Source organism: Melanerpes formicivorus, unplaced genomic scaffold, assembly GCF_026170545.1.
Source record: "Melanerpes formicivorus ecotype bairdi unplaced genomic scaffold, bMelFor1.0.p_v2 SCAF_21, whole genome shotgun sequence".
NCBI lineage: Eukaryota > Metazoa > Chordata > Aves > Piciformes > Picidae > Melanerpes > Melanerpes formicivorus.
This window is the reverse complement of record NW_027142373.1, coordinates 4,784,468-4,811,171: the sequence shown is the minus strand read 5'-3', so window position 1 is coordinate 4,811,171 and position 26,704 is coordinate 4,784,468. Positions and strand designations below refer to the sequence as shown.

Here is a 26,704-nt window from a genome sequence, read left to right as displayed (position 1 = left end):
CATGGGACCAGGCCTGTCCATCAACCAAAGCCCAAGTATTGTCCATTTCACAGTTTCACATCCCTGGTGTGGGAACTTGTGCCCCAAGACACTCAGTCACTATTGCATGGCAGGGATGAGGTCTGCCCAGGCTACCTTGCAGTCCCCTGTGGATCACTGCTCCTTTCTCTCCTCCTCCCAGCCAGCAACGTGTGCTTCTTTGCCAAGTGCCCCTACATGTGCAAGACGGAGTATGCAGTGTGTGGGAACCCTCACCTCCTGGAGGGGTCCCTCTCTGCCTTCCTGCCCTCCCTCAACCTGGCCCCACGACTCTCCATCCCAAACCCCTGGATCCGGTCCTACTCGTTTGATGGAAAAGAGGAGTAAGTGGGTAAATGCTGCTGCTGCTGCTTCCACATCTGCACTGCAGGGAGCATAGCAGGGGAAGGACACACAGCTGGATGCATGGAAGTTGTATGTCCAGGCAGAGGAAGGCCAAGGTGCAGAGGCTGCCCAGAGAATGCCTGGGCACTGACTGGGTTTCACTTCCAGCCTCCTGCATGCACAAAGAGGGAGATGTAAGCCCTCCTCTTCTCCATCTCCACATTGGAGACTCTTTGGGATGCTGTTGGGATGTGGCCGCAGCAACCGTGGAGTGAGGGTCCCCCTTCTTCTCCATCTCCTGCAGGTGGGAAGTGAATCCACTCTACTGCAACACGGTGAGGGAGATCTACCCCTACAGCAACGGCAACCGGCTGCTCAACATCATCGACATGGCCATCTTCGACTTCCTGACAGGTATGAGGGAGGTGGCAGTGACCTTCCAGCCATCTGTATGGCCCTTCAGCATCACTCTCTCTGCACTCCCATGACATGCTGCCTCTCAAAGACATCTGTTCTGCTCCAGAGACTGCTGCCTCCCCACAGCCCCTCCTGATGTGTAGGCAAGGAGGACTCCCCCAGGCCCACCCCAGCCCACTCCCTGGGGGGCTTCAGCAAGATGAAAGCAGCAGCTCTGAGCATCTTAGACCCTTCCAGCAAGGCAACAACTGTTTCATGCAGATCTGAAAGGAAAAATAGGAGAGGTTAGAATTACTTGGTCATATGCAAGGACAACTTAGTTCCTCTGTCTGCCCCTCCCCAGGGAACATGGACCGGCACCACTATGAAATGTTCACCAAGTTTGGGGACGATGGCTTCCTCTTACACCTGGACAATGCCAGAGGGTGAGGCTGTGGGAGGACATCTGGGAGGGGGAAAGTGGTGGGCAGGCACTGAAGCTCTGTGCTCTCTGCTTCACCCCCTAGGTTTGGGCGGCATTCTCATGATGAAACCTCCATCCTGGCCCCACTCTCCCAGTGCTGCATGTAAGTGCCAGCTTCATCTTCCTTCCCAGACAAGCTGGAAGCCCAAAAGGCTAATATGAGTAAGATGAAAATCCAAGCCTGTCCTGACCCACTAGATGGACTCAGCCCACTGAGTCACCCCCCAAGCACGCTGTTCTTCACAATGAGGGTGGTGGAAGACTGGCACAAGTTGCCCTGAGATGCGGTGGAGGCCTCATCCCTGAAGGTCAAACTTGATAGGCCCTGAGCAAACTGGTCTAGTTGGAAATGTCCATGCTGACTGCAGGAGAGAAATGCACAGTATGACCTATGAGGGTCCCTTCCAACCAGATGTATCCTATGATCCTTGCTCCAACATGATGTCAGCCATGTACTCCTAAGCAGGAACAAAATCCTCCAGCTGCACTGGATAAGAGGGATGACCACTCCAACCACAGGGATGCTGAACAGCAGCTGCTCATTTCCCTGTTAAACCCTGTTCATCCCTTTCCCAGCTCTCTAGGTTTCAGATTTACATCTGGTATTTTTAGCTCACAGCTCCCACACCAGTTCCTGTCCCACACATTGTCTCCTACTGTCCTCTCCCAGCATTGCTCCAAGTGCAGTACATGGCACAACCACAGCTGTGCAGGGAGCATGGAGATGAGCCTCTTCCTGAGAGGGTCAAGACCCTCAAGAAGGCACAGACAGGCCTGAAAACAGCCCCAGGTAACCTGGCACAAGGATCTTTGTGGCTGCTGAAGTCCCTAGAAGGCTCCAGGTCATATCTTCAACAATTCAGTATAAGCAGCAGGGTCACACCTGCCCTGTGGAACAGGAGCAGGGCTGGCGGCCAGTGTCCAGCTCTGACTCCCTTCCATGTTCGTTATGTAACTTGCAGCCTTCCCTTTGCTGTTCCCCACGGGTCAGACCATTCTGCTCTCCACCTCCAAGCTCTGTCTGCTCAGACCAGAGCAAACACAGCTGCTATTTACCCACAGCAGCTCCTCAGTCACCCCTTGCCTAGAAGGAGAGCACAGGCAGAGTCACTGCAGCTCACATCTGCTCTGGACAAGGGTTCCTCTGGCAGCAGCAGAACCCCACAGCCATGCACCAGCAGTGATTTAAAGCCTCATTGCCAGGCTCAGCACTTGATAAATTGGTTAACTTTTTTAGGTAGGGAAAGGAGGCTGAGGGGAGACTTCATTGCTCTCTACAACTACCTAAAGACAGGTTGTTGTGAGGTGGGTGTTGGTCTCACCTCCCAAGTAACGGTAGAAGGAGAGGGAATGGCCTCAAGCTGCACCAGGAGAGGTTTGGGTTGGACATTAGGAATGATTTATTCACTCAGGGTTCTCAGGGTTTGAAACAGGCTACCCAGGGAGGTGCTTGAGACACCATCCCTGCAGGTGTTTAAAAGCCACGTAGACGTGGTGCCTGGGGATATGGCTTAGTGGTGGACTTGGCAGAGCATGGTTTATGGTGGGACTTGATGATCTTAAAGGTCTTTTCCAGCCTAAATAATTGTATGGTCAATGCAAGCCTGTCAGTGAGCAGCCAGGACAAGAGCCACAATTTAAGTCACCTGCCCCAGTGGCAGCACTGTGCAGGAGACAGCTGGGCACAGCACCTTCCTCCATCCATCCCTGGTGCAATGCAAGAGGCATTGCTGACCAAAGCCCTGCACTTTGCTTGGCTCCTGAAGAGCCTGGTGCAGCTCAGTGACTGCTCTGCCAGGCACAGCAGCAGCACCCAGCCTGTCACTTGCCAAGGGAACAGCCTGTGTCCTGTTGGAGCTGCGGGCAGCCACATGACTGCTCCCAGTCGATGCCCTGGGTAAACAAGAGGCATAAAGGCAAACCCTGGAGCTGGTTAAAATGTTTCTGACTGCACCTTTTCCCATCTGAAAATTCTGGCTCAGCTAAATAAGAATGGCTCCATGAACAGGGACTGCTTTGTTTCCAATATTTCAAGGGCAGTCATTAAAACCACTGATTAATTTCAGTGTCAGAGATGCTGAAGTCAAAATGGTTTTGCTGAGGACTAAACAAATTACTTCAGAATGCCCAGTTTTGCTCCCAGAAGTGTTCTAAGATTGAAGCTTTTCATCCCACTTTCTGTCAAGGGGAAAGAATATTTACATCTCAGTAGCTCTTAGGGTGATAAATCACAGTTAAATCAGTTCCAGGAAATATTCCCTCTTCCTGCTCAGTTTCAGCTGAAGTTTTTTGTTTTCCTCATTCATCCCTCTTCATTTTACCTCCCTCTCTGGCCTTATCCTATAAATGCCAGCCCTGATGACATGGCAGCACCCTGCAGTAATCTGGGGGACTGGGTCAGCTGTGACTCAGAGGAAGAACACTGATTGCTAAGAATTTCTGCCGTGCTTTTCTCTCTGCAGTACAAATAGACTGGGAAGAAGAAAAGGTTTCAGCAGACGCTTGCATTTCCTTCTGAAAGAGAAAGCTTTTGTTCAAAGCTCTTTGCCAAGTAACTTCACCCACCTCTGCCCTCCCTCCTGACTCAGCTGTTTCTTGCTGGGATGCTGTGAGGAGTTTATAAAATCATAGAACTGTTGAGGTTGGAAGAGACCTTTGAGATCATCAAGTCCAACTTCTTGCCTAGAGCTCACAACACTGCCACTGCTGCTAAGCCACGTCCACAGGTCTATCAAATACCTCCGGGGATGGCAATTCCACCACCTCCCTGGGCAGCCTGTTCCAATGTCTGAGAACCAACATTCTTCCCAAGGGGCACAACTTGCAGCTTTCCCTTGAACCAAGAGGCACAATTTGCAGCCATTTCCTCTTGTCCTGTCACTTGCTGCACATGAGAACAGACCAACCCCCACCTCCTGTCAGGGACTTGAGGAGTTCTCCCCCTCAGCCATTCCTCCTAGAAGCCTACATTTTGTCTTTCCAGTAAGATGTCAGATTTGTTTTCCAGGATCAAGAGGACCACCCTGCTGCGGCTGCAGCTCCTGGCAGAGCCTGAGTACCGGCTCAGCGACGTGATGAGGGAATCCCTCCTGCAGGACCCCCTGGCACCCATCCTCACTGAGCCCCACCTCTTGGCTTTGGACAGGAGGTTACAACTTATCCTGAAAGCTGTGAGGAAATGCATAGACACCTATGGAGAAGCCAAGGTGGTGGCCAACGACACCACGCAGCCCGAGGCTCCTGCGTCTGACAGAGTGAAGTTGACCACTTAAGAGTCCTTACCTCATGCCCAGAGGTAGGGAAAAGCCCTACAAGGCAAGTGGCAGGTTTTAATAGCTGGTAACTTCCATCTACAAACACTTGTGGAGACTGAGATGGGAAACTCTACAGAAGGCCTTCAAGAACCACACTGGGCTTTTACGCTGGGTACTCAGCCAAAGCTTCTGTGCTTGGCCAGCGTGTTGGTAAGTGGTGGTGTGGCTGCAGGAGACCCATACACCCTGAACACCAGAGCTCTGTGGTGGAAAAGCAGTGATCTCCTGTCCTATTGCTGGGCATGCCCTTGGGAGGGGTGGGAACACATGGCCATTAGGCTGTTCAACCTGCACGGGGTCTTGGTCTTTGCTAGTGAAGGACACAAACTAGATCCAAGGATGAGGCTTGAATAAAAAGACACCAAGAGCATTTTCCTCCTGCTACGTCTCTGTTCTGTAACCAAGATTACCTCAGAAAAGAGCAAGCATCCTTCATAAGGGCAGAACCTGCCCCTGAGACAAGCTACTGTGTGGATCCAGCACAGTGAGGCTGAAGAGCATCTGCACAGCACTCACCACCAAGCCTGTGTGTTGCTTCTTGGTCTCTTCAACAGTGATCAGTTCACACCAGTTCCATGTGTGCAGTAAACCCACTTCTACTGTTACCTGCCTGATGGGTGGAGGAGCCACCTCCTCCCTGGAGGTGTTCAAGGCCAGGTTGGACAGCACCTTATGGAACCTGGTCTAGGGGAAAGTGTCCCTGTCCATGGGGTTAGAACTCAATGATCTTTAAGGTCCCTTCCAACCCAACCCATTCCATGAATCTATAACTTGTACAAGTACCTGCTGTCTTCACACTTTAAACTCCAGGAGAGAGTGGAGGTATAATTTGAGTGTTTGAGGGAGTTTGGAGTGTTTCTACTTAGCAAAGAGGTTCCAGGTTCCACCAATATTCTGAAGCTCCCAAAGTTAGCAAGAAAACCCATAAACAAAAGCAACCACACACAGAAAAAGAAACAACCCACACCGAGCTCCTTTCCATCTCTCCCAACTTGTGATTCAACTGTGGCCTTCCATTTTAAGCTTTCACAAAGGCAAAGCTTTAGACAGCATCAATCAAACAGAGCTCTGGACAGTGGTGGGCTTAGAGACCTTTCTGCTGTCCTGAACAGAGAAGAGCTAACAAGAAAAAAGGATTTAACTCACTGCTAAAATGCACAGTGCAGCAGTGATTCCCGTGCTGGATGCTGTATTCCCAAAGCTGGATCTCCCTCTGCTGGTTATGTTTTTAGGTGCCCTCGGCAAGCCCCCAATCAATTTGGTCGGTGTCATGTTGGCTGCTCGAACAGGAAGAACATGGCAACAGAAGGTAAGTTTAGAGTTCTAAGGGCAGAAGTGGAAAATTCCCAGTTTCTTTGTAGGTAAACGTTTTCAGCTCTTTCTTTTTGGCCAAGAGGATGGAGGAAAGGGAGGGCCAGATGAAAGGAAGAGACCTGCAAATGCTTGAAGAAGTGGGGCACTAATAGGTGTTGCAAGGATGCCTTTATTCTGTGGTGTCTTCTTACTGTGATGTTCCTCAGAGGTGGATGTAAAACATGTCCACTCTAAGCTGCTTCAGGTCACCATTTCTCAAAACTTTTCTTGCATCACAAAGTGAAAATCCCCTTCTCCCTGTGTGTCCACCAGAACTCATTCATGATTAACCATCTTGTGTGCAAAGCTGTCATTAAGGGTATCTCAGATGAGAGCAGACAACTGAGAGAAGCTTATGAGCTCCAGTAAGAGTGGCTGGGCTAGGCAAAATAACCACTTTAACAGGAGATCAAAGCAGTAGGAGTTGCTGAGACACTCAAGCAAGACACAGCTACCTTCTCACTTCAGAAGCAGTCATGTGCACCCAATGCCAGACAGAAGTTGCTGGGACACAGGGCTGGCTTGTGGAGACCAAGTTCTGCAAGCAAGTTCCAGTTATGCTGAGAGACCACATCTGGAATAATGTCCAGTTCTGGGGCCCTCAGTTCAAGAAAGGCCTCAGGGAACTGCTTTAAAGAGTCAGGCAGAGAGCCACAAAGACGGAGTGGAACATCTCCCTGCTGAGGACAGGCAGAGGTTGCTGGGGCTCTTCAGCTCGGAGCAGCCTGAGTGACCTCATTCATATTTACAAAGACATGAAGGGCAGTGTTGGGAGGATGGAGCCAGGCTCTGCTCAGTGATGCCCAGTGAAGGACAAGGGGCACTGGGTACAAGCTGGAGCAGAGGGGGTTCCACAAGAACATGAAAACTTTTTCACTGGAGCAGGCTGCCCAGAGAGGTTGTGGAGTCTCCTCTGGAGACATTCAAAACCCACCTGGATGTGTTCCTGTGTGACCTACCCTAGGTGATCCTGCTGTGGCAGGGGGGTTGGACTGGATGATCCGTTGAGGTCCCTTCCAACCTGTAACATTCTGTGATTGTGTGTGACTTGCACTCAAGCCTCCAGAGCTAACACAGAGCTAATCCATTAAGCTGCTTAGTTTCTCCCACCTCATTAATGGTGCATCCTCTAAGGCCAACAGACAAAACAACACAGGGATGGGGGTGAGGGGCAAAAAGAAAAGGAGACTAATTGCATTTAAGAATTTCTCATTTTATTGCTTTACCTGCCATTAGGACAATCTATAACAAAAGGAATATCATATAATATATTAGCACATACAGTAAATCAGACTTAAGATAGTCAGGTAACAATACAAAAATGGTCCTCTGGTTGACTATAGCTTCCTAGGGCAATAGACTTTGAGAAGTTTGCTAAAGGTGGGCTAGCAAAAAATTACTTCTAAAGCCCTGAATGTTAGCTAAGGCAAAACTATGCCAATTGTGGTTGGTTTGTTGGCTTGTTTTCAAACAGATTTAAATTGCACACAAAGGTAAAGCTATTAACTGTGAAGAGTAATATTTAAACTCAGACTTAGCTGGTTTAATCTTAAAATCTTGTAGGTAAAACTACAAAAGGGAGTTAAACAGCAAGCTAAAAAGATGCAGTAGTGAAACTTTGATTAGAAAGCCTTATATAAAAAAAAGGTGCATCATTTTGTTTCCCCCCGCCCCGTGGGTGTGGAGCTCTAACTGGTTTAACACAGTTTTTGGTGCTTTAAAGTAACACAAAGAACATAGATGAAGGAAGAAAAAAAAATAACCAAAACCTGGAGAGAGTCAAAACTTAAGAAACCAAATAAAAAATTAGAACCAAAAAAAGGCAGCAGTTGCTGACTCCTTAAAGGATTCTGGCAAAAAGCCTCTACTCAACACCTTCGGAGTAGAGAACTCAACCCACAAGCAGTTAAATCCCCATTGTTGGGATCAGGAACACGGATCAGGTTCAGAATTACCTAAAACCTTTATGCCAAGGCTTGATACCCTCAGTATTATTTCTGCATCAGTTTGCAGACTCTCTTCTGATTATCCACAAACCCGGGGAGGGAAAAAATCTGCTGAATTTGGATCCACATCACCTCAGAAAAGAAGCAAAAAGGAGGGCTCCATCGTGCAGAAGTAGTTGCACAAGGAACGCAGGACTGCTTGCTGTCACTCCCAAATACAAACCTACACTACTGGATAGAAACTACAGTTGAAAGGAAACCTTTTAAAAATTGCCTACCATTACTGAAGTGTGGAATTCCATAAAAACTTGTGGGAAGGACTGGTGTGCACAGAGTAATGGAACACAAAGCTGGTAAATACTGAACTACATTTAAGACTCGGCAACATATTGAACTCAGAAGGGAAGGGGAAAAAAAATAACCCAGAGCATGAAGGAGGTGTCAATTCCATAAGCAAGGGAAGAGAATGCACCTGTTGGGATTTCAACTAGGTTTAGAATGAACCATTTTAAAAATGAGCTGATTGGCTTAGGAAGAAAGAAAAATAATAAACAGATTAAAGTAAGTGTTGCAGGAAAGTTAAAACATTCACTTTTTCTGCCTCACATTCTCATCATGATATCTACAGGGACCAGCAAGCCTGCCACTGATGCTGGTCCAAAAAAAAACCAATACTCAACACTTCTTTTCCCTGGTAACAGAGAGTCACCTGAACTGATGATCATTAACAACAACACAAAAGTCAACTGAGAAATACAAAGCAAGCCAGAAATCACAGGGAAAATAAAATGCTTGCTTCCAATTTCTACACCCATCTAAGGACTGGAACGTGACTAACAGCTGGACAGCTGCACCATTCTTACACCAACCTATGTACTAGAGACCAAACTCAGGCATTTCATGTAACATTTGGTTCTTGCCACTTTGAACAGGAGGAGCTTTAAAGGGTGGATCTATCACTGAGCAAAAGAAAATGAAGAGGAGAGCTCAGCCGCAGCAAGTCAGCAAATGAAGTAACAACTGCAGGAGTTCACCAGAACTATTTAACCTTGAAAGCTTTTACACTTGACCAAAAAAAAAACACCCACCCATAACTGAGCAATCTTAAACCAGCAGACACAAGAACAATCTGACTGTTAAATTCCAACTGTGGCTTTCTTAGCAGCTGATGCCTCACAACTGAACCCAGGATTACAGTACCCAGAAAAATGAAAAAGAACCACCCCCCCTCCCAGCCTCAAGAAGCTCAATTACAAGGGCAGTTCTCACTGGAAAAAGAGAGACAGCAGAGTATGGCAACAGCCTTCAAAACCTGCCCAACTCTTTGAGAAACAGGTGAAAAAGAATTCTCATCTCCCCTCTGCTGTCACCTCCTTACTCTATGGCTATGGGCATGGTGCCAGGAGATCTCTTCCCTCCTGAAGCAAGGCTGCAGTTGCCCAAGTTGGACGTTTGTTGTTGCACAGAGAGAAGCCATAAGAGCAAAGGAAAAAAATAATAATAATCTCTATAGAACTTTCCCTATGAATTTAAAGGGACACAGAGCACAGAACTAATATGCTCTAAAATTAAAAATAGTGCTGTGATAAGCAATTATTCTTTTCTTTTTTTTTTTTGTCTGTTTTGTTTTGTTTTTTGTTATCTTTTTGTAATTATCATCGTTATTGTTATTCTTTTAAAACGTGACAGGAAAAGCTGCAAATGCCAGTGGCAATGTGGCTCTGCACAAGGGTAACAAAGCAGTCTGCCTTGGTGAAGCATGGTTTGGGCAGGGAGGGAGGTTTCAGACAGACAGTGATACAAAACTGTTGTACTGCTGGATGTTTCTCTTGAGGATGTCCGAGCAGGGCCCCAGGACCCGTTCGAATCGGGGTCGGTCCAGCTTCACGCACTTCAACAGGCCACGGGCGACGACTGTGGCAGCTCGGGGACGGTTCATCAGCAGAGCTATCTCACCTAGGGTAAGAGCAGAGTGCAAGCAGGGATCAAAAGCAGCAGCCACAGGAGGTGAAGAAACAAGCCTGTTTGGGTCTAGCTTCTGCAGGAGCTGAATGGACAGAAATTCAGGGTTTGACACTGATCAGAACAAGCCAGAGAGGCAATTCTGCTGCTCTGCTGAGACCTTCCTTGGAGCGGCGTGCCCCGGGAGCGCCAGAGGGGCGCTGCAGCGGCGTGCCCCGGGAGCGCCAGAGGGGCGCTGCAGCGGCGTGCCCCGGGAGCGCCAGAGGGCTAGGGGGGCGCCGGAGCGCCGTGCCCTGGGAGCGCCAGAGGGGCGCTGCAGCGGCGTGCCCCGGGAGCGCCAGAGGGGCGCTGCAGCGGTGTGCCCCGGGAGCGCCAGAGGGGCGCTGCAGCGGTGTGCCCCGGGAGCGCCAGAGGGCTAGGGGGGCGCCGGAGCGGTGTGCCCCGGGAGCACCAGAGGGGCGCTGCAGCGGTGTGCCCCAGGAGCGGTGTGCCCCGGGAGCGCCAGATGGGCGCTGCAGCGGCGTGCCCCGGGAGCGCCAGAGGGCTAGGGGGGCGCCGGAGCAGCGTGCCCTGGGAGCGCCGTGCCCACACTGGAGTAGTGTGTCCACTCTGCTCCAGTACTGTGTTCAGCTATGGGACCCCCAGCACAAGAGGGTCATGGACCTGATGGAGCAGGTCCAGAGGAGGTCAGAAAGGTAATGACAGAGCTGGAGCAGCTCTCCTGTGAAGACAGGCTGAAAGAATTTGGGCTGTTCGGCTCCAGGGTGACCTTATAGATGCATTCAGATGCATTTCAACACCTGAATGGGACCTACAGGAAGGCTGGGGAGGGACTGTTTAGAAGGGCTTTGCAAGGAGAGGATGAGGAGGAATGGTTTGAAACTAGAGCAGGACCAATTTAAGTTGGACATAAGGATTTGGATGTGGCCTTCCTAGCACGGTTTCAGGGTCCCCAGCACAAGGTACTGGCAGAACAGAGCAAGTCCAGCAGTGCCACCCAGCTGGTTATGGGAGTGCAGGACAGGATGTACAAACTGAGGCTGAAAGAGCTGGGCTAGTTAGACCTGGAGAGAAGGCTAAGGCCTTTAGCTACCTAAGGAGTGATGAAGACAAAACCAGACTGCTCTGCACAGTGAAAGCCAGAGAGAAAGCAACAAGTTGCAGAACAGGAAATTCTTGTCAGGCATAAAGACATGCAGTTTCTTCACCACACGGCTGGTTAAACGGTGAAAGAAGTTTCCCAGAGAGGCTGTGGAATCTCCACCCTTGGAGACACAAGAGGCTGGACTACACACATCCCTGAGCAGTATGATGCAATTTCAAAGTTAGCTCTGCTCAGAGTAGGAAGGTCAGACCAAGCCACCACAGGCCCTTTCTACATCAAAGCTCTCCAGAAGGCTCACATTTCTGTGGCACACCCACGCTCCTCAACGCCAAGTGACTCCAGTACTCACCCGACATTGAGTGAAAACACAGGAGTTAGCCAAAACAGTAATTAAGCAAACCCATCCCATCACTATCATCCAGAGCAGTCCTCAAACCAGCAGAGGTGAAATGGTGGCAGTGCTGCAGGGAACCACCACGATGGAACTCACCAAAATAATCAGAAGGTCCCAGTCTGCCCACTTCAACAAACTCTTCATTTTCTGACCGGCGCTGTAGCACTGCAGCTGTGCCCTTTAATAAAGCACACCAAGTCAAAAACTGCCATTTCCAGCAGCACTCAAAACACTGAATTCAACAAGGAAATCAGCTGCTTTGCAGGAAGGACTGTTAGGATGTCTCAGACTGCAAAAAAGAACACTTCAGACCTTGCACAGTTCCCCAGACTGCTCTATACAAACAGCTGGGTCCTCCCTCCTCTCTCAGCATAAGATGTCTTTGGTTATTTCTGTAGCCACAGCACTAAGTCCTTCCTGTTTTTTTTGCCTCCTGACACTAACAATATTGCAGTATGACCAGCAAAAAAACCCCCAAACAGCTCAGAAGACAATGATACCACTAGCAGGGCATTACTAACTATCTAGAGTGGGTCTCCACTCCCCTGTATAAAAGATAGACTGGTTTCTGGCAGCAACTTCTTACTTTTTTTTTTCTTTGCCCTGGGAGTACCATTTGTAAAAATAGCAAAACTAAATATAAACCTCTGCATTTAAAGAATCATAGAATGGTTTGGATTGGAAGGGACCTCCAGAGGTCATCTAGTCCAACCTCCCTGAATTCCTAGAGAAACAGAATCTTGGTGGGCAAGTACATTCCCATATCTCCTTTTTCTCCACGTGTTTTATTTAAGGGACAGAATAAACCATGTTTAGGGGGGGGAAAAAATGTAGTAAGGTTCTTTTAATTAATCAAGGTTTTCATTTTGACCTTACTTACCTCCAAAATGATGAAGAATTCATCCCCTGGCTCTCCCTGGACCACAATCTTTTGGCCATCCTCAAACTGTACCGGTTCCAATGCATCAGCTACAGTGAGCCGCTCCCACTTGTCCAGAGATTCTGTAGAGTTCATTACCAAAGTTAGCTTCCCAGGGCACTAATTAGACTTCTGCTCTCTCTTTTACACAGAGGTCAACCTGATTTGTGCATCACAGAATGGTAGGGCTTAGAAGAGACCTCTAGAGATCACCCAGTCCAACCCTCCTGCCAAAGGCAGGATCACCTAGGGCAGGCTACGCAGGAATGCATCCAGGTGGGTCTGGAATCTCTCCAGAGAAGGAGACTCCACAACCTCACTGGGCAACCTGCTCCAGGGCTCTGTCACCTTCACAATAAAGAAGTTTCTCCTCATGTTGAGGTGGAACCTCCTGGGTTCTAGCTTGTACCCACTGTTCCTTGTCCTGTCACTGGGCACCACCCAAAAGAGCCTGGCCCCTTCATCTTGACACCCACCCCTCAGACATTTACAGATACTGGTAAGATCCTTCTCAGCCTTCTCCTCTCAAGACTAAACAGCCCCAGGTCTCTCAGGAGAGATGTTCCAGTCCTTTCAACATCCTCACAGCTCTCTGCTGGACTCTCTCCAGCAGATCTGTGTCTCTCTAGAACAGGAGAGCTCCAAACTAGACACAGCAGTGCAGATGTGGTCTCAGCAACGCAGTGTAGAGGGAAAGGAGAACCTCTCTAGACCTGCTGGACACACTCTTCTTGATGCATCATCAGCTCTCCAGACATGAATTAGAATTACTTTGGAATGGTGCAGAAGAGCAGTAGAGGCTTTGGGGTCAGTTTTGATGGATGACCACAATAACCTGCAGTCATCATGATGCTGGGTAACAGCTTTACTCCAATCTGGGAATTTCTTCTACTCCAGAACAAATGACATCTTCTCACTTACCCAATATAGATACTTTACTAAGGAATTCCTCATACATCTTCCTCTTCCTCAAAGTGCTCCCCTAGAGAAAATAAAAGCCAAGCAAGCACACAGTAAATTTTCTTTCTACTTCATGTTTTATGTGAAGCCCCAAAGCAAAAACCCAGGGCAAAAATAAATCCAACAAGACACACCACATCCTGTCTCCCAGACCCCAAACCCACAAGATGAACTGGTTTCAAATTGAATTACTTCAGGAGTTCAGCAACCTTCAGAAAGAATTTCATGTTTTCTTAAATGCATAACCTTACCAAAAATTCACCACCCCTGCTCAAAGTCAGTCACAACTTGGCCACACACACACACTGCAAGCTAAATGCTGAGCACAAATCAATGCATCTGACAAGTTAAGCAGTGGGTTTGACATTTCTTAGGTCAGTTTAATACTGCACTGGTGTTGTTCTGTTCACTAATGCAAGATTCCCCATGGCTCCATGCCTGGCAAATGTATGCTGAGTCATCAGCTTTCTGAGAAAGCAGGATTTGAAATAATTAACTCCAGGAAAAGCCAGGCACAGAGAGAATCATAGAATGGTCTAGGCTGGAAGAGACCTTAGAGATCATCTAATCCAACCTCCCTGCCATGTTTTACGCCATGGGCAGGGACATCTCTCAGCTAGACCAGGTTACTCAAGGCCCCGTCCAACCTGACCTTGAACATCACCAGGGACAATTCATTCCAGAGTCTTGCCTTCCTCATAGTGAAGAATTTCTTCCCAAGATCCAATCTAGACTTATTCTCCTTCAATTTAAATCCAGTTCCCCTTGTCCTGTCAGTGGACACTCTTGTAACAAGTCCTCTCCAGCCTTCCTTCAGGTATTGGAAGGCAACTCTAAGGTCACCTCAGTCTTCTCTTCTCCAGGCTGAACAACCCCAGTTCCCTCAACCTACCCTCACAGCAGAGGTGTTCCAGCCCCTGGATCATCTTTGTGGCCCTCCTCTGGACCTTTTCCAACAGATCTATGTCACTCTAATGGTGGGAACACCAGAACTGGACACAGTATTAGAGGTAGGGTCTCACAAGTGCAGAGTAAAGGGGGAGAATCCCCTCTCTTGCCCTGCTGGCCACACTCCTCCTGATGCATCCCAGGACACGATTTAGGTATTTCTGCAGCTGCATGAGCACACTGCTGCATCATGGTGAGCTTCTCATCTATCAACACCCCCAAGTCCTCCTCTTCAGGGCTATTCTCAACCCACTCTGTACCCAGCTTATATCTGTGCCTGGGACTGCCCCGACCCAGCTGTAGGACCTTGCACTTTGACTTGTTGAACCTCATGCAGTTTGCACTGGCCCATTTCTCAAGCCCATCAAGTGAAAAAGCAAACCTAAAAGCATAACCCCTAGCTGGTGGGCACAGCTACTTGAGTCAATGACATAAGGCACACATGAGGCAGAAAAACACTTGCCATCAGGATCCTTCTATAGCTGTCTCTGTCAATGCCCCACAACTTGACATTTGTCTTGGCTTTGACGGTGGCGGCGCGAGGAGTTCCGTAGATAAGGGCAAGCTCTCCAAAGCTTCCGCCCTCACCGACGCTGGTGGCCCACTCACTGTTCACATAGACCTGAAAGGCAGTGCATGGTGGTCAGCCAAGGCCCAGGGTGTTTTGTGAGCTGGTCACAGACAACATAAAGCTCCTGCCATCCCATGGGAACATTCTGACATCTGGACAGCCAGCGTTGACTATTTCAGGGTTTCGTCAACACCTCATGGCCAATCTCAGTCCCAACCACACTTTTGACTGTCAAAAGGACTCTTCTCTTCTACATGACATGCACAGAGAGACTCCTGAGACCCTTTGATAGGAAATAAAATCTCAAAGCCTCTGTCAGAGAAAGCTATGGATTAGCTGGACTGGAAAATGCAAGGGCTGGTCACTCCTAAAGGCTGTCCCACACCTCCAGCCTGCACTTGTAAAGGAACAATGCTGTCTCAGGGTCTGAATCTATCATTTTGACTCTCAACACAACTCATGGTCTGTGCTGCAAGACTGAGCTGTTAAGGAGCAAAGAGGCTCCAAAGCAGAGTAAGCTTCTGTGAGTAGCAGCTTAGCATAAGAAAAGCTGCTAGAGGAAGGACCTGTAGAAGAGGCCTGCTCTGGTCTGCTAGGGGTGAACATGGCATTAATAAACAACCAAGCATGCTTACATCCATTTCTCCTTGATCAACAACATAGAAGTTATCACCTTCATCACCTAAAGAGGATAAAAAGGAAAAGAGAGTAAATCTCTCAGTCAGTCATGTTTCACAGAACTGCCATCTCTGCCAACTGGGATGTTCACAACCCAAGAAAAGTTGGCAGAGACAAATTTTTGCACAGCTTGCAGGGTGAAATTGCCTGGTTTGCTGATTTCACACTCCTCAGTCCTGTCAAAGAGGACACCTACTGGTAGGTGGGAGATCAGCAGCACTTCCAGGATTACTGCAAAGGCCAGGTTCCATAACCTGACCCAACGTGCTCTACAGAGCCATCAAATGACCACCTTTCCAACAGAGAACATATGCAACAAAGCCACCTCTTCCTACAGCTGCTCCCCTCCTCACTTGAAAACGAGCTGTGCTTCAGAGCACACAGCAAGGAAGGGTCACTGCACTCCTGGCAATGCTTTTATTTTCAAGCCACCCCCCACCGAGCATGCTCAGCATCTCCAGCTCATTCACCAGTGTAAACATTGTCACTTGCCTTGCTGTATGACAGTCTCTCCTGCAATGTATGTGACAGGGAACATGGCATCAAAGATGTCACTGAAGAGAAGGAAACCAGTATGAGACAAATGCCTGGGCAGCACACACAATACCCACACCTGCCACCACAACCCTTCCACTTTTCCTGCAGCCTCCATGCGCTTGCAGTGCCTGGTGTGAAGAGGCTGTGCAGCTGTGTACGTGATGAAGACATTCAGCAGCCCTGAAGTCTGCACTTTAAGACCACAAAGATCTATTCCTACCTTCTTTCATTATCATCAAGATGGGCAAACAGCACATTCTTCTCAATAGCTTTTGCCAAAGCAGCCATGGTCTTATAATCTTTTGGAATAACCTGAGATATAATCAGAAAAGGGATGGATTAGTATTTTGAAGCAAAACTTCTGCATCCCTCTGGGTATAAGCAATATAAATAAATGATTCAATTGCTACCAAACACTGCCTGAGTTTCTCCTGCTTCTCCCAGACACCACAGATCTAAAACCAAACAGTCAATGTTTACAGCAGGTAAAGAAGAACGTTTGGGATTATTTTATGCAAGTGTAAATGTATCATTCCAAGCAAAGTCTGGAAGGGTTTTCCCCCCCCCCAACAGCACAAGTATCCATCCCACCTGTACTCCCCTAAAAAACAGCAGCAAGTCTGCCCTGTCAGCAGGTTAAATGTAGTGTTGTTGCAGCTGTCAAATGACTGGGAGCACTTTGTTTACATATGAAATATATATATATAAATAAAAAGTACATCTAAATATAAATTACTTCAAAGGGAGCAGGTCTAAATTATGCCTAACTGGCTTAATTGCATGAGTTTATTCTAACCTCCAATTAAACACCTATCCACACAGGTCTGCTTTGTACAGTTAACACAAGCCTCAGCAGGCTACAGGAGCTGTGTTATTTAACAGACTGGATAGAAAGTGGTCTTAGATAAGCCCTTGGCTTGTAGACACAGTTTTTAGCCAACATTTACAAGTCAAAGCACCTTTCTAACGTAAGATGCAGCATCCTCTTCTGTATAGACTTCTGCACTGATGGCCCCACGCCTTCTTCGACCCTTAACCACAGGGTTCATAGGAGGAGGAGGAGAGATTTCATCCTCCCGTGAGTCTGAGCGAGAACCAGACTTCTGTTGATTCAACAACTGTTTTGTTTCCTCCTAAACAGGAAGGAAGACAGGTTTGTGTCACATAATCCAGTGAAAGGAAGAAGGAAAAAAAACCCATCCCATATTATATTCCAATTTAGTCCCTGCCAACGCAAGGGAGCTTCCTGTCTCCTGTTACTCCCACGTTAAGGCAAACAGGAGACTACAGCAAGCAAGATCAAAGGCCTTGCAAAGCAGATGGCAGACATACCTTTCATTCATAACATTCCTAGCACAATGGTGTTTATTTCAATGTGTTACATTAATAGTTTAATGAATTAAGAAGGATAAACAAGCTGATTCTACTTTCCACTACTGTACTCAACAGGTGATGGAAGACATTCCACAAAGGCTACGTTTTCCCAGCTGTAAACTCAGCAGCTCTTGCCTTCACCACGAGGTGTTGAGCCCTTTTTCATTGCAAAGACAGAAGAGCAGTTCCTCAGAAATCCATGTTACATGAGAAGCTTTGGAAATAAGGTGAAGTCATTGACCAACTTGATACTCAATAACCAACAGTTATTTTAGGAGTAAGAAATACGAAGACCACTGACAAAGGAGCTGGAGGAAGGATGCTAGAGACTAAACAGGAGGTTCATTTTTCCACAAACCACAGACTTGTCAACTTTGCACAACATTCCTCTTCAGCCCCCTGCTTGAGCTGTGCTATAGTGATACTGGAGAAGACAGGAAGGCTGGAGAGGGACTTTTCATAAGGCTGTCTAGCAACAGGACAAGGGGGAATGGTTTGAAGCTGAGGGAGTGGCTTAGACTGGATCTTAGGGAGTTCTTCATTATGAAGGTGGAGGGACTCTGGAAATGGCTGCCCAGAGAGATTGTGGATGCCCCCCTCTCTGGAGGTGATCAAGCCCCAGCTGGATGAGGCCTTGAGCAGCCAGCTCTAGCTGAGAGGGGTCCCTGCCCATGGCAGGGAAGTTGGAGTAGATGATCTCTAAGGTCCCTTCCAACCTATGCCATTCTATGATTCTGTAAGACTAAAGTACTCACAATAAAATGAAGCCTAACTTGACACACAGAAATTTGATTCTTTCAAGTACCAGAAAATTTACCTTCATCAACTAAAATCAGATTAAGAACCAAAACAAAAAAGCCAAGCTTGGAGCCAGAGCATTTGCGTCATAACAGCTCAAATGGCTTTCCCAGCATCAAGGAAACGGAGGTTTGGGACATGCCTCGAAAGAACAAGGACTCATCTGTTCCCTGCAAGCTCCCAGCACTTTTCAAAGCTGGGTTTGTCCCAGTGTCCTTGATGCAATCATCCCTGCCCAGCTGGGCAGCATTGCTGCCTGGCTGCCACGCTGCCTCCACTCCGGAGGTGCACAGCGGCTATGTATAACAACACCACGTGGAGGAAAGGGACAGCACATAAGCAGGATACAGAGTTTACTTCTTACACCTCTCAGATGGCCACAGAGCAAGCACTGATCCATCAAGTGACATTTCACTTCCTGCTTTCTGCCCATTGATAAAATAGTGCTACATTTCCCAAGGATGGCAGCAAAATGTATTTCAAACCTTGCTTCTGTCTTCTGGTTATTAAAGGAACAATGCTCGACTGGCATGAACTTAAAAATAGCTGGAGCAGCACGCTAGTGTTGGGCTTAAACTGCCTCCCTACCAAGTGGGCAACACCACCAACCACAGCAACAAGCTCTTTGTTCATATGCAGAATAATTAACCCAGAAGGAAAGCCTGACACTTTTTACATCAGTGAACAGCAGCTGCTGCATTTTCCTCCTAGCATCACAGAAAATGAAAAATATCAAATACTGTGAGCCTGTAACTTTCAGAGGTAGAAGCACTTCAGCAGCACTTAGAAAGGGAGCAGTGGATCACAGCGTGTTCAACGAGAGCCTCACCAGGCTGATGGCCCACTCAGATATCACAGAATCATTTAGGTTGGAAGAGACCTTTAAGATCATCAAGGCCAGCCATTAACCCAGCAGTGCCAGCTCACCACTAAACCATGTCCCTCAGCACCCCATCTACAGGGCTTTGAAACCCCTCCCTGGATGGGGATCCACCACTGCCCTGGGCAGCCTGGGCCAGGCCTCGACAACCCTTTTGGGGAAGGAATTTGTCCTAATGTCCAACCAAAACCACCTCTGGCACAACTTGAGGCAACTTCCTCCTGTCCTATCACTTGTGCCTTGGGCAAAGAGACCAATCCCCTCCTGGCTCCAACCTTCTTTCAGGGAGTTGTAGAGAACAATGAGGTCTCCCCTCAGCCTCCTCTTCTCCAGGCTAACAACCCCAGTTCCCTTAGAAGTATTCCAGACCCTTTTCCTCGTGTTCTACATCCTTCATCAGCTTTTTTGCCCTTCTCTGGACATGCTCCACTCGAGGAACAAGGGAACTGCACTAAGGCAAAACAGAGCTGAGAACTTCTGCCTGAACTAGATGATCTTGAAGGTCCCTTCCAACCTAAACTATTCTATCTGAGGTTTAACATTACTGTATTAAAATAATGTGTTAAGGCAGGGCATGGACACAGAAACAAGTTACAGGTGGGGAAGATAATAAAACAACTCCAAATACCTCAGCTATTCTTAATAGCCTATATACACATGCAGCAAGAGGAAGATTATTGCTGAGACAAATCTTCATATAGCCACATCAAACATTCCATGACAGCACTGTGCCATGAGTAAGTGATGTGCCACAGTCTCACTGTCTTCATGGCAGTAGTTTTTCCATGGATTCAGCTTTTGTTACATATACTTTTTCTGATACTAACCCACATTGTATAGCACCTGATCAAAGGGAAAAAAAAAGTCACACTATGATCTGGAGAAACAGTGGCAGTTGCTACTCTCATTATATTAGGGTTAAGCTTGTGTTTAGGACTGAGAAAATGGATTCGTTCAGGTTCAGAGGCTCCTAAAATTAAATACACAATGGACAGAGGCATTCCTTGTGCTCTGTTCTCATCAGTACAGCCATTACCAGGATCTAAAAAGCTTTCCTAATAAAGTTAGCCTGTGTGTTACATCCAAATATTGATCCTGGTCTTTCAGCTGATGAAGCAAGTTCAAAGATTTCAGTGCCAAGGACCACACAGAGTAAATTTTGTACCGCTCATTCCACTGAAATTACTACAGGTAAGGAAACATTAAAGAGATGAGACTTCACATACTCAGACTCACATCTATCAGCTACAGAAGAAAAGCTTCACTATTTCAGAATTATGTTTTACACTGTACAGTCTGGCACCTGCTAAATGTCATTACACCAGAAACTGTCTCAACCCCATGGCTAATTAGCATTTAATTGATATCAGCTCTCCACACACCTAAAAAAAAAAACCACCAAACTCCAAACACTCAGAAGCTTAAAAAAATAAAACAAATCAACATTAAAAGCTCTGCCACAAATCCACCACTGCACAGTAGATCCTTCTTAACCACCACGGTTTGCAGAAGAAACACTTAGGAGAACAGGAAAATATTGAGGTGTGTGCCTGTGGAGGCAGGGTGGGTGTTGGGGAGCAGGTAACAATGACTTGGTGTCAGTCATGTCTGACAATTCCAGCAGCCAGGCAGAAAGGGACCTGGGAGTGCTGGTAAATAGCAGGCTGAACATGAGCCAGCAGTGTGCCCAGGTGGACAGAAGAGCCAATAGCATCCTCGCCTGGATCAGGAATAGTGTGGCCAGCAGGACAAGGGAGGTTATTCTTCCCCTGTCCTCAGCACTGGTCAGGCCATACCCTGAGTACTATGTCCAGTTCTGGGCCCCTCAATTCAAGAGATATTGAGGTACTGAAACACGTCCAGACAAGGGCAATAAAACTGGTGAGGGGCGTGGAACACAGCCCTGTGAGGAGAGGCTGAGGGAGCTGGGGGTGTTTAGCTTGGAGAAGACTCAGGGGAGACCTCATTGCTGTCTACAACTACCTGAAGGGAGGTTGTAGCCAGGTGAGGGTCAGTCTGTTCTCACAGGCAACCAGCAACAGAACAAGAGGGACACAGTCTCAAGTTGTGCCAGGGGAGGTTCAGGCTGGATCTTAGGAAGAAGTTCTTCACAGAGGGAGGGATTGGCCATTGGAATGGGATGCCCAAGGAGGTGGTGGAGTTGCTGTCCCTGGAGATCTTCAAGAAAAGACTGGATGAGACACTTAGTGTCATGGTCCAGTTGATTGGATAGGGCTGGCTGATAGGTTGGACTGGATGATCTTGGAGGTCTCTTCCAACCTGGTTGATTCTGTGATTCCAGCTTTGTGCAAAGCCCACCATGCACACAGCTGCCTTACAGGCAGCATTGCAAACATGCACTTATTGCAGTGGACAGCCATGTCCAATATCCATCAGGCAGGGTGGAATAATGATCTCTACATTCAACTTCCACAGCTCAGATGACATCACACAGCCAAGCCCAGCACTGCAGAGCTATTAGCTTTTTGGACTCATTGGTGTTAGCAGACATGTTTGCAGAGCCAAAAGAACAGAGCTCTTTAGGACATCATGAACACACAGACTAAAAGCAGTTAGGTGAACAACAAGTAGTAATTAGAGTCAGGTAACAGCTCTCCTAACTCAAGAGAGGGCATCTAAATTCCTGCAGCAGCTCCCACAGCCTCAGAGGCAGTCATTTAAATGTTTCTGAAGAGAAATTCAAAAGCATGTTTAAATCTCTTCAATGTATTTTAACAACATGCCAGTGAATCAGCTCTGTGTGTGCAAGCCATGGAAGAGATGACTTGTCAGGATAACTGGAGAAAATAGCAGCCTCCCTTCAGGTTTAAATGGTATTCCCTCAAAATTCCAGCTTCAAACCCAAAATCCTGCATCTCAACCCCAGTTTCACCCAGTGTGATGAGCAGGTTTAGAAAGTACATCAGTAAGAGGGACATGGAACTGCTGGAGGGGGTCTAGAGGAGGCCATGAAGATGATCAGAGGGCTGGAGAAGCTCCCCTGTGGGGAAAGGCTTGGAGTTGGAGCTGTTTAGCCTGAAGAAGAGAAGGCTCCAGGGAGACCTTACAGCAGCCTTTCAGTATCTGAAGGGGGCCTACAAGAAAGCCAAGAAGGGACATTTTACAAGGGCTTGTAGTGATAGGAGAGATAATGGACTGAAGCTTGAGGGCAGATTTGACTGGAGATGAGGAAGAAATTCTTTACAGTGAAGGTGGGGAGACACTGGAACAGGTTGCCCAGGGAGGTCATGGATGCCCCCTCCCTGGAGGTGTTCAAGGCCAGGCTGGATGAGGCTTTGAGGTGTCCTTACCCATGGCAGGGGGGTTGGAATCAAATGATCTTTAAGGTCCCTTCCAACCCAAGCCATTCTGTGAATCACTTTTGGAAGGTGAAGCAGATTCCCTTTCAAACACTTTTGCCCTACCACAGCTTAAGTCCTGGGTTAGAGCTGCTTAATGACATACTTAGCATTCATGCTTTCCAGACAGAGGTGTCAGAGGAGGTCATTAACACAGCACAGATTGTTCACTGTTCTGAGAGAGCTAGGAAGGTAACACATTATCTAGTTAAACTGAGACCAATCCCTTAGACTGAACAGTGAAATTTCCTAAGAGAAAGCTGCAGCAACTTTGCAATTCAAGAAAGCAGGAAGAAGGCAGCCACAGCTGCACGTGTAGCTAGAGCTGCACTAGTGGGCAGGGACAACCCAAGCCAGCAGAACTCATAGTAAAATACTCTGACCAAAACTGTAAAAGGGAAAAACCATTACCTAACCAGTTTTATTTTCAGCTTCCTTGTAGGCTGATCAAGTACACAGGCAGCCTTCTTGCACCAGAATAAAACCACCAAGAGTTATTCAGCTCCAGAGTGCACATGATTAAGTTCAGAGCCAGTCTTGTCTTGCTCAAAACAAATTACATTTTCTTTAATCTTAAACTCTGCACACTGATCATAAATCCACTGCACAAAAGCATCCAAACAGGAATATTTTATATCTCTACATGTGGATTGCTTTGTGATTTACTCCAACTGCAGTAATACAGTAAATACTGTAAAGCTTTGCTTGTGGTGATGTGTTCAAGTTTAGCAGTATGTAGAGACTCAAGAGTTCAAGGTGAGGAAGGAGAAACTGTAACAAGGAGGGACAGTGGATTTTTAACAACCTGATTACTGTTTTGCTGCTGGCAGTCTGTCTGAAAGAATGTACTCACAGTGTTGCTACAATAAAACAAGGCAGAGTTGTTCTTCATTTAATAAACAAAATGTTCCCAAATACATTGCAAGTTAGGAGTCAGTTCATAGCATTTGGTCATTTTCCAGTATCTGCTTTGAACACTTCCATTCAAAGACAATTGCCACTCTGCATATGCATGATCTCTAGTGTTCATTTCTTTCTTCTTTACATCAGCTATTAGTAATCAACTAGGATAAAAAAAAAACCCAGTAATATATATATATATCTTTATATAAATAAAGAATGTACCTTTATATACCTCCCTTATGCAAGAACTGAAAGCAGCACCTGCAAACAACTCCTGTACGAGGTCGCAGCCACACTATTTACTGACTGTATCTTGAATTTAACCTTTCCTCTGCATTAGCCTCCAAACCCTCCCATCTTCAGAGCAGCTTCTCTTCCCCTCTGCTCAGCTATCAATGTATAAAATGAACAGCTCAAAAGAATCCAAAAATCAGTGTTTCAAATTCAAGCCCCGAGCTGACAAAACGCTTTCCATTCCCAAGATCCCAGAATGCTTTCAACAACAAAAACACCAAAGAGACCCTGAGGACAAACGCAAGAACAACAAAGCAAAACACCAACACTGAACTCCCAAGAGAAGGCAGGAAGAGGCTTGCTCTCATTTGGAATACAAATCCTTCCCTCTGACTCCACTTGGCTTGGATAACTGCCACTGGCCGTCTGCTTCTGTGCCGAACCCAAACTATCACAAACTATTTGTCTCAACAATGAGACACCAAACACCTATCACCAGTATCTAACCAAGGTCACATAACACCACAGCTATCACCTAACTGCAGACACAATGGTGTATGCCATCTATTAGCTTCTAAGAGTGAGCATTAGATGGGGATTACAGCAGCCCAGCTGGGTAAGTCTCCTTGTCAGCTTATCTCCTGCCCTGTGTGCTCTGTTATGACAGAGGGGCCTTTACACCACCATCAGCTGGCACAAACTACTGGAAAATAGGATTTGTTACCCAAAAGCACCAGTTCCAATTTCAACCAGCTGGTCCAATCTGAAGGTCAGCCTCTAAATCACAAAGAGACAATGTAAATTTAGGCTGTTCCCCTCTCCTCCCCTGCCACGATGTATTTTTACCTTTTCCAATCTTTCAAAGTACTCTCTGAGGAACCCCATGGGTCTTTCGGGTCTCACTGTGCATAACTGTACGATGCAATCCTTCAGAAGCTGCTGGATGTTGTGTTTTTGGACATAAAGTTCACATTCCCGAAGACTCCGCTCCTCCTCACTGCTGCTGCTGCTAGAAGCTGCCATTGCTGAAGAGGAGAGAAAGAGAAGGTTAAATAAATAATGGAAACAAAGACGCCGCTGCCCGATATAGCCGGGCATGTTCTGCTGCCCAGAAGACAGCTCTGTTGCCTTATCGTCTAACTGATATCACAGCACAAAACTATCTTACCCTGTACAGCTAGCAACTAAGCTGAACTGTGAGAGAAAGCTATGAACTTATTCAGCACCTGAAAAGAAAAAGAAAATACTCTATAGCCACAGGCACGAAAGGAAAAGCTTCAACAGCTCAAGCCCTGAGAGCTCTCAGTGTCAGCGAAGATTCCACCTGAACTCTCTGCTGAGTAAACCCAGGATTTAGTAGGGCTGGAGGCTCACTTCAGAGCTGTATGATCTGTACAGGGTTGTGGGATGATGACCAGGAGAGAGGTGGGTGGAAGCTGGCAATCTGAGAGGCTGGTATGGAAAGCATTAGGAAGTGAAGCAAGTTAAGGTTGAAGCCAAATCCAGTTTGTCAAATGCCAAGGCAGACCCACTAACAGAAAGAACAGCTTTCGGGGCATCACTCCTAAAAAGCTACTCTCCAGCGTAAACTGGTCCATACTCCCTAACTATCTCCACAGGTACACTGCAACCCACAAAACATTCCTTCAGCGAAGCACCCCAGAGGACTTCCTTAAACACAGCTGTTATGAAGCCAGGTTTTCAAGAGAGTTAAAAAAAACATAGTGTCAGCTCTAACACTTTCCAAAATGTTCTCAAACAGCTCTCTCCCCCCTCCCCCCTTTCAGGTCACAGAACCATTTCTAAATCCATTTTTACATACATAGATAACACATTTTATGCCTTTTATTATTTTTTTTTAATATATAAAGGAATTAAAGTTGAGACAGCCAAAGAAAAGGGATTTCTAAGGGGATTTTGGATGAAATATAAAGAAAGTTACCTGCTACAGGGACAGGGGCAGCAGCTTATGAATAAGCAGTAAGATATGTTGATCCCAGGAGCAGCTTTTGAAAGGGAAAAAAATGGGATTCAGAGAAGGCAATTTTGAGAAATGACAAGTCACTGTAAAGCCAAGTGGTGGAGTTATACCATGTGCTTGATCCGACTGAGGCAGTGGATTGAGAATCACAGGGCACACAGGCAATCTAACACTGTGCCCCCGCGAATTATGCTCCTGGAGATTACAGGAGGATGAGACTTAATGAGAAATTGCTAACACTTCAAACAGGTTTCACTCTTGCCACACTTAATCTCTGCCTAAGTATGCACAGACAGAGGTATTGTGTTGCATAAACACCAAGTATGGACTTCACATGGACTGAAAAAGCACCTTAAAGTTCTCCAGTTACTTCCTTTGTTTTGGCAACTCGCTCGGTGAAGGTCAGTCCTAATTAACAGCCCCAGAGAAACCTAGTGGCTCCATGACAGCCTTCAAATTACAATCCTCGGGGAAAGCATCGCGCTGCTGATAGACAGCAGACACGGCTGCCCATGGGAATGGCAAGACCAGTACAGAACATAACAAAGAAATAATGCCAGCTCCGGCATTTTTACAAGCTATTTTTTTTCCTGCATACCGCAAACCCGCACTTCTTCAGGCCCTCCCTAAGGCCCGACTTGCACCCAGCCTGCCGCGAACCGCCCGGGCCCGGCCTGCCCACGCCGGGGCTGCCCCGTCAGGCCAAGCGTGTCTCTCACCGCAGTGCCGAGGCTGCACACCGCTTCCCGGAGGCGCCCAGCGGGGCGGACGGGGAACACCAAGACCAAAGCAATAACAGGGACAAACCCCAGCCCTATAGGAGCCCGGGGGATTGTTGCAGCGTCTGAACGTCTCCGTGATCAGCGCCCGCAGGCGACGCCCGGCATAGCCAGGGCAAGCCCGGATGGGCCGCTCGAACGTTGGAGTTCCAGCTAAGGCAGGAGAGGGGACACTGTCCGCTGCTCCCAGCGGGCCCGGGAGCTGCCGGCTTCGGCACCGCGCCGCTCCCCTCCGCAGGGCCGGCCCCCGCCCCCAAGGCCGCAGGCCTCCCGCTCCGCGCCCTTCCCGCCTAGCCTTGCCTCCCCGCCGCCTCCATCCCTCCGAGGGCTGCTCCGCCCGGCCGGGCCTTGCGATGCCGCTCACCTGACGCGAGCGGCTCCGCCGGGACCTCACCGCCCCCGGCCCGGCCGCGGCCTCAGCAACAGCAGCAGCGGCGGCGGCAGCAGCAGCAGCTCCCACCGGAAA

The 26,704-nt window shown here is 47.7% G+C and overlaps 2 protein-coding genes across 3 annotated transcripts in view; one reads left to right on the top strand and one right to left on the bottom strand.

Moving 5' to 3' along the window:
• The window catches only part of FAM20A (FAM20A golgi associated secretory pathway pseudokinase), an 18,954-nt gene extending 10,677 nt beyond the window's left edge, over window positions 1-8,277 (top strand). Inside the window, exons 7-11 of the mRNA XM_068151158.1 lie at window positions 182-362; window positions 668-777; window positions 1,124-1,205; window positions 1,287-1,346; window positions 4,251-8,277. Of these exons, the coding sequence (XP_068007259.1) occupies window positions 182-362; window positions 668-777; window positions 1,124-1,205; window positions 1,287-1,346; window positions 4,251-4,515 (698 nt within the window). The 3' untranslated portion in view covers window positions 4,516-8,277. The remainder of the gene's footprint in view (window positions 1-181; window positions 363-667; window positions 778-1,123; window positions 1,206-1,286; window positions 1,347-4,250) is intronic.
• PRKAR1A (protein kinase cAMP-dependent type I regulatory subunit alpha) lies at window positions 7,103-26,704 on the bottom strand. 2 transcript variants are annotated; one of them, XM_068151159.1, is made up of 12 exons: window positions 26,603-26,704; window positions 25,421-25,484; window positions 24,325-24,503; window positions 16,890-17,063; window positions 16,151-16,242; window positions 15,886-15,947; window positions 15,351-15,397; window positions 14,608-14,766; window positions 13,158-13,218; window positions 12,198-12,319; window positions 11,414-11,495; window positions 7,103-9,812 (listed from the first exon to the last, which is right to left on the bottom strand). In XM_068151159.1, the coding sequence occupies exons 3-12, from the start codon at window positions 24,499-24,501 to the stop codon at window positions 9,640-9,642; spliced, it is 1,149 nt and encodes a 382-aa protein (XP_068007260.1). In that variant the 5' UTR covers window positions 24,502-24,503; window positions 25,421-25,484; window positions 26,603-26,704; the 3' UTR covers window positions 7,103-9,639. The 2 variants fall into 2 exon arrangements, with proteins under 2 accessions (XP_068007260.1, XP_068007261.1); XM_068151160.1 differs by lacking the exon at window positions 25,421-25,484.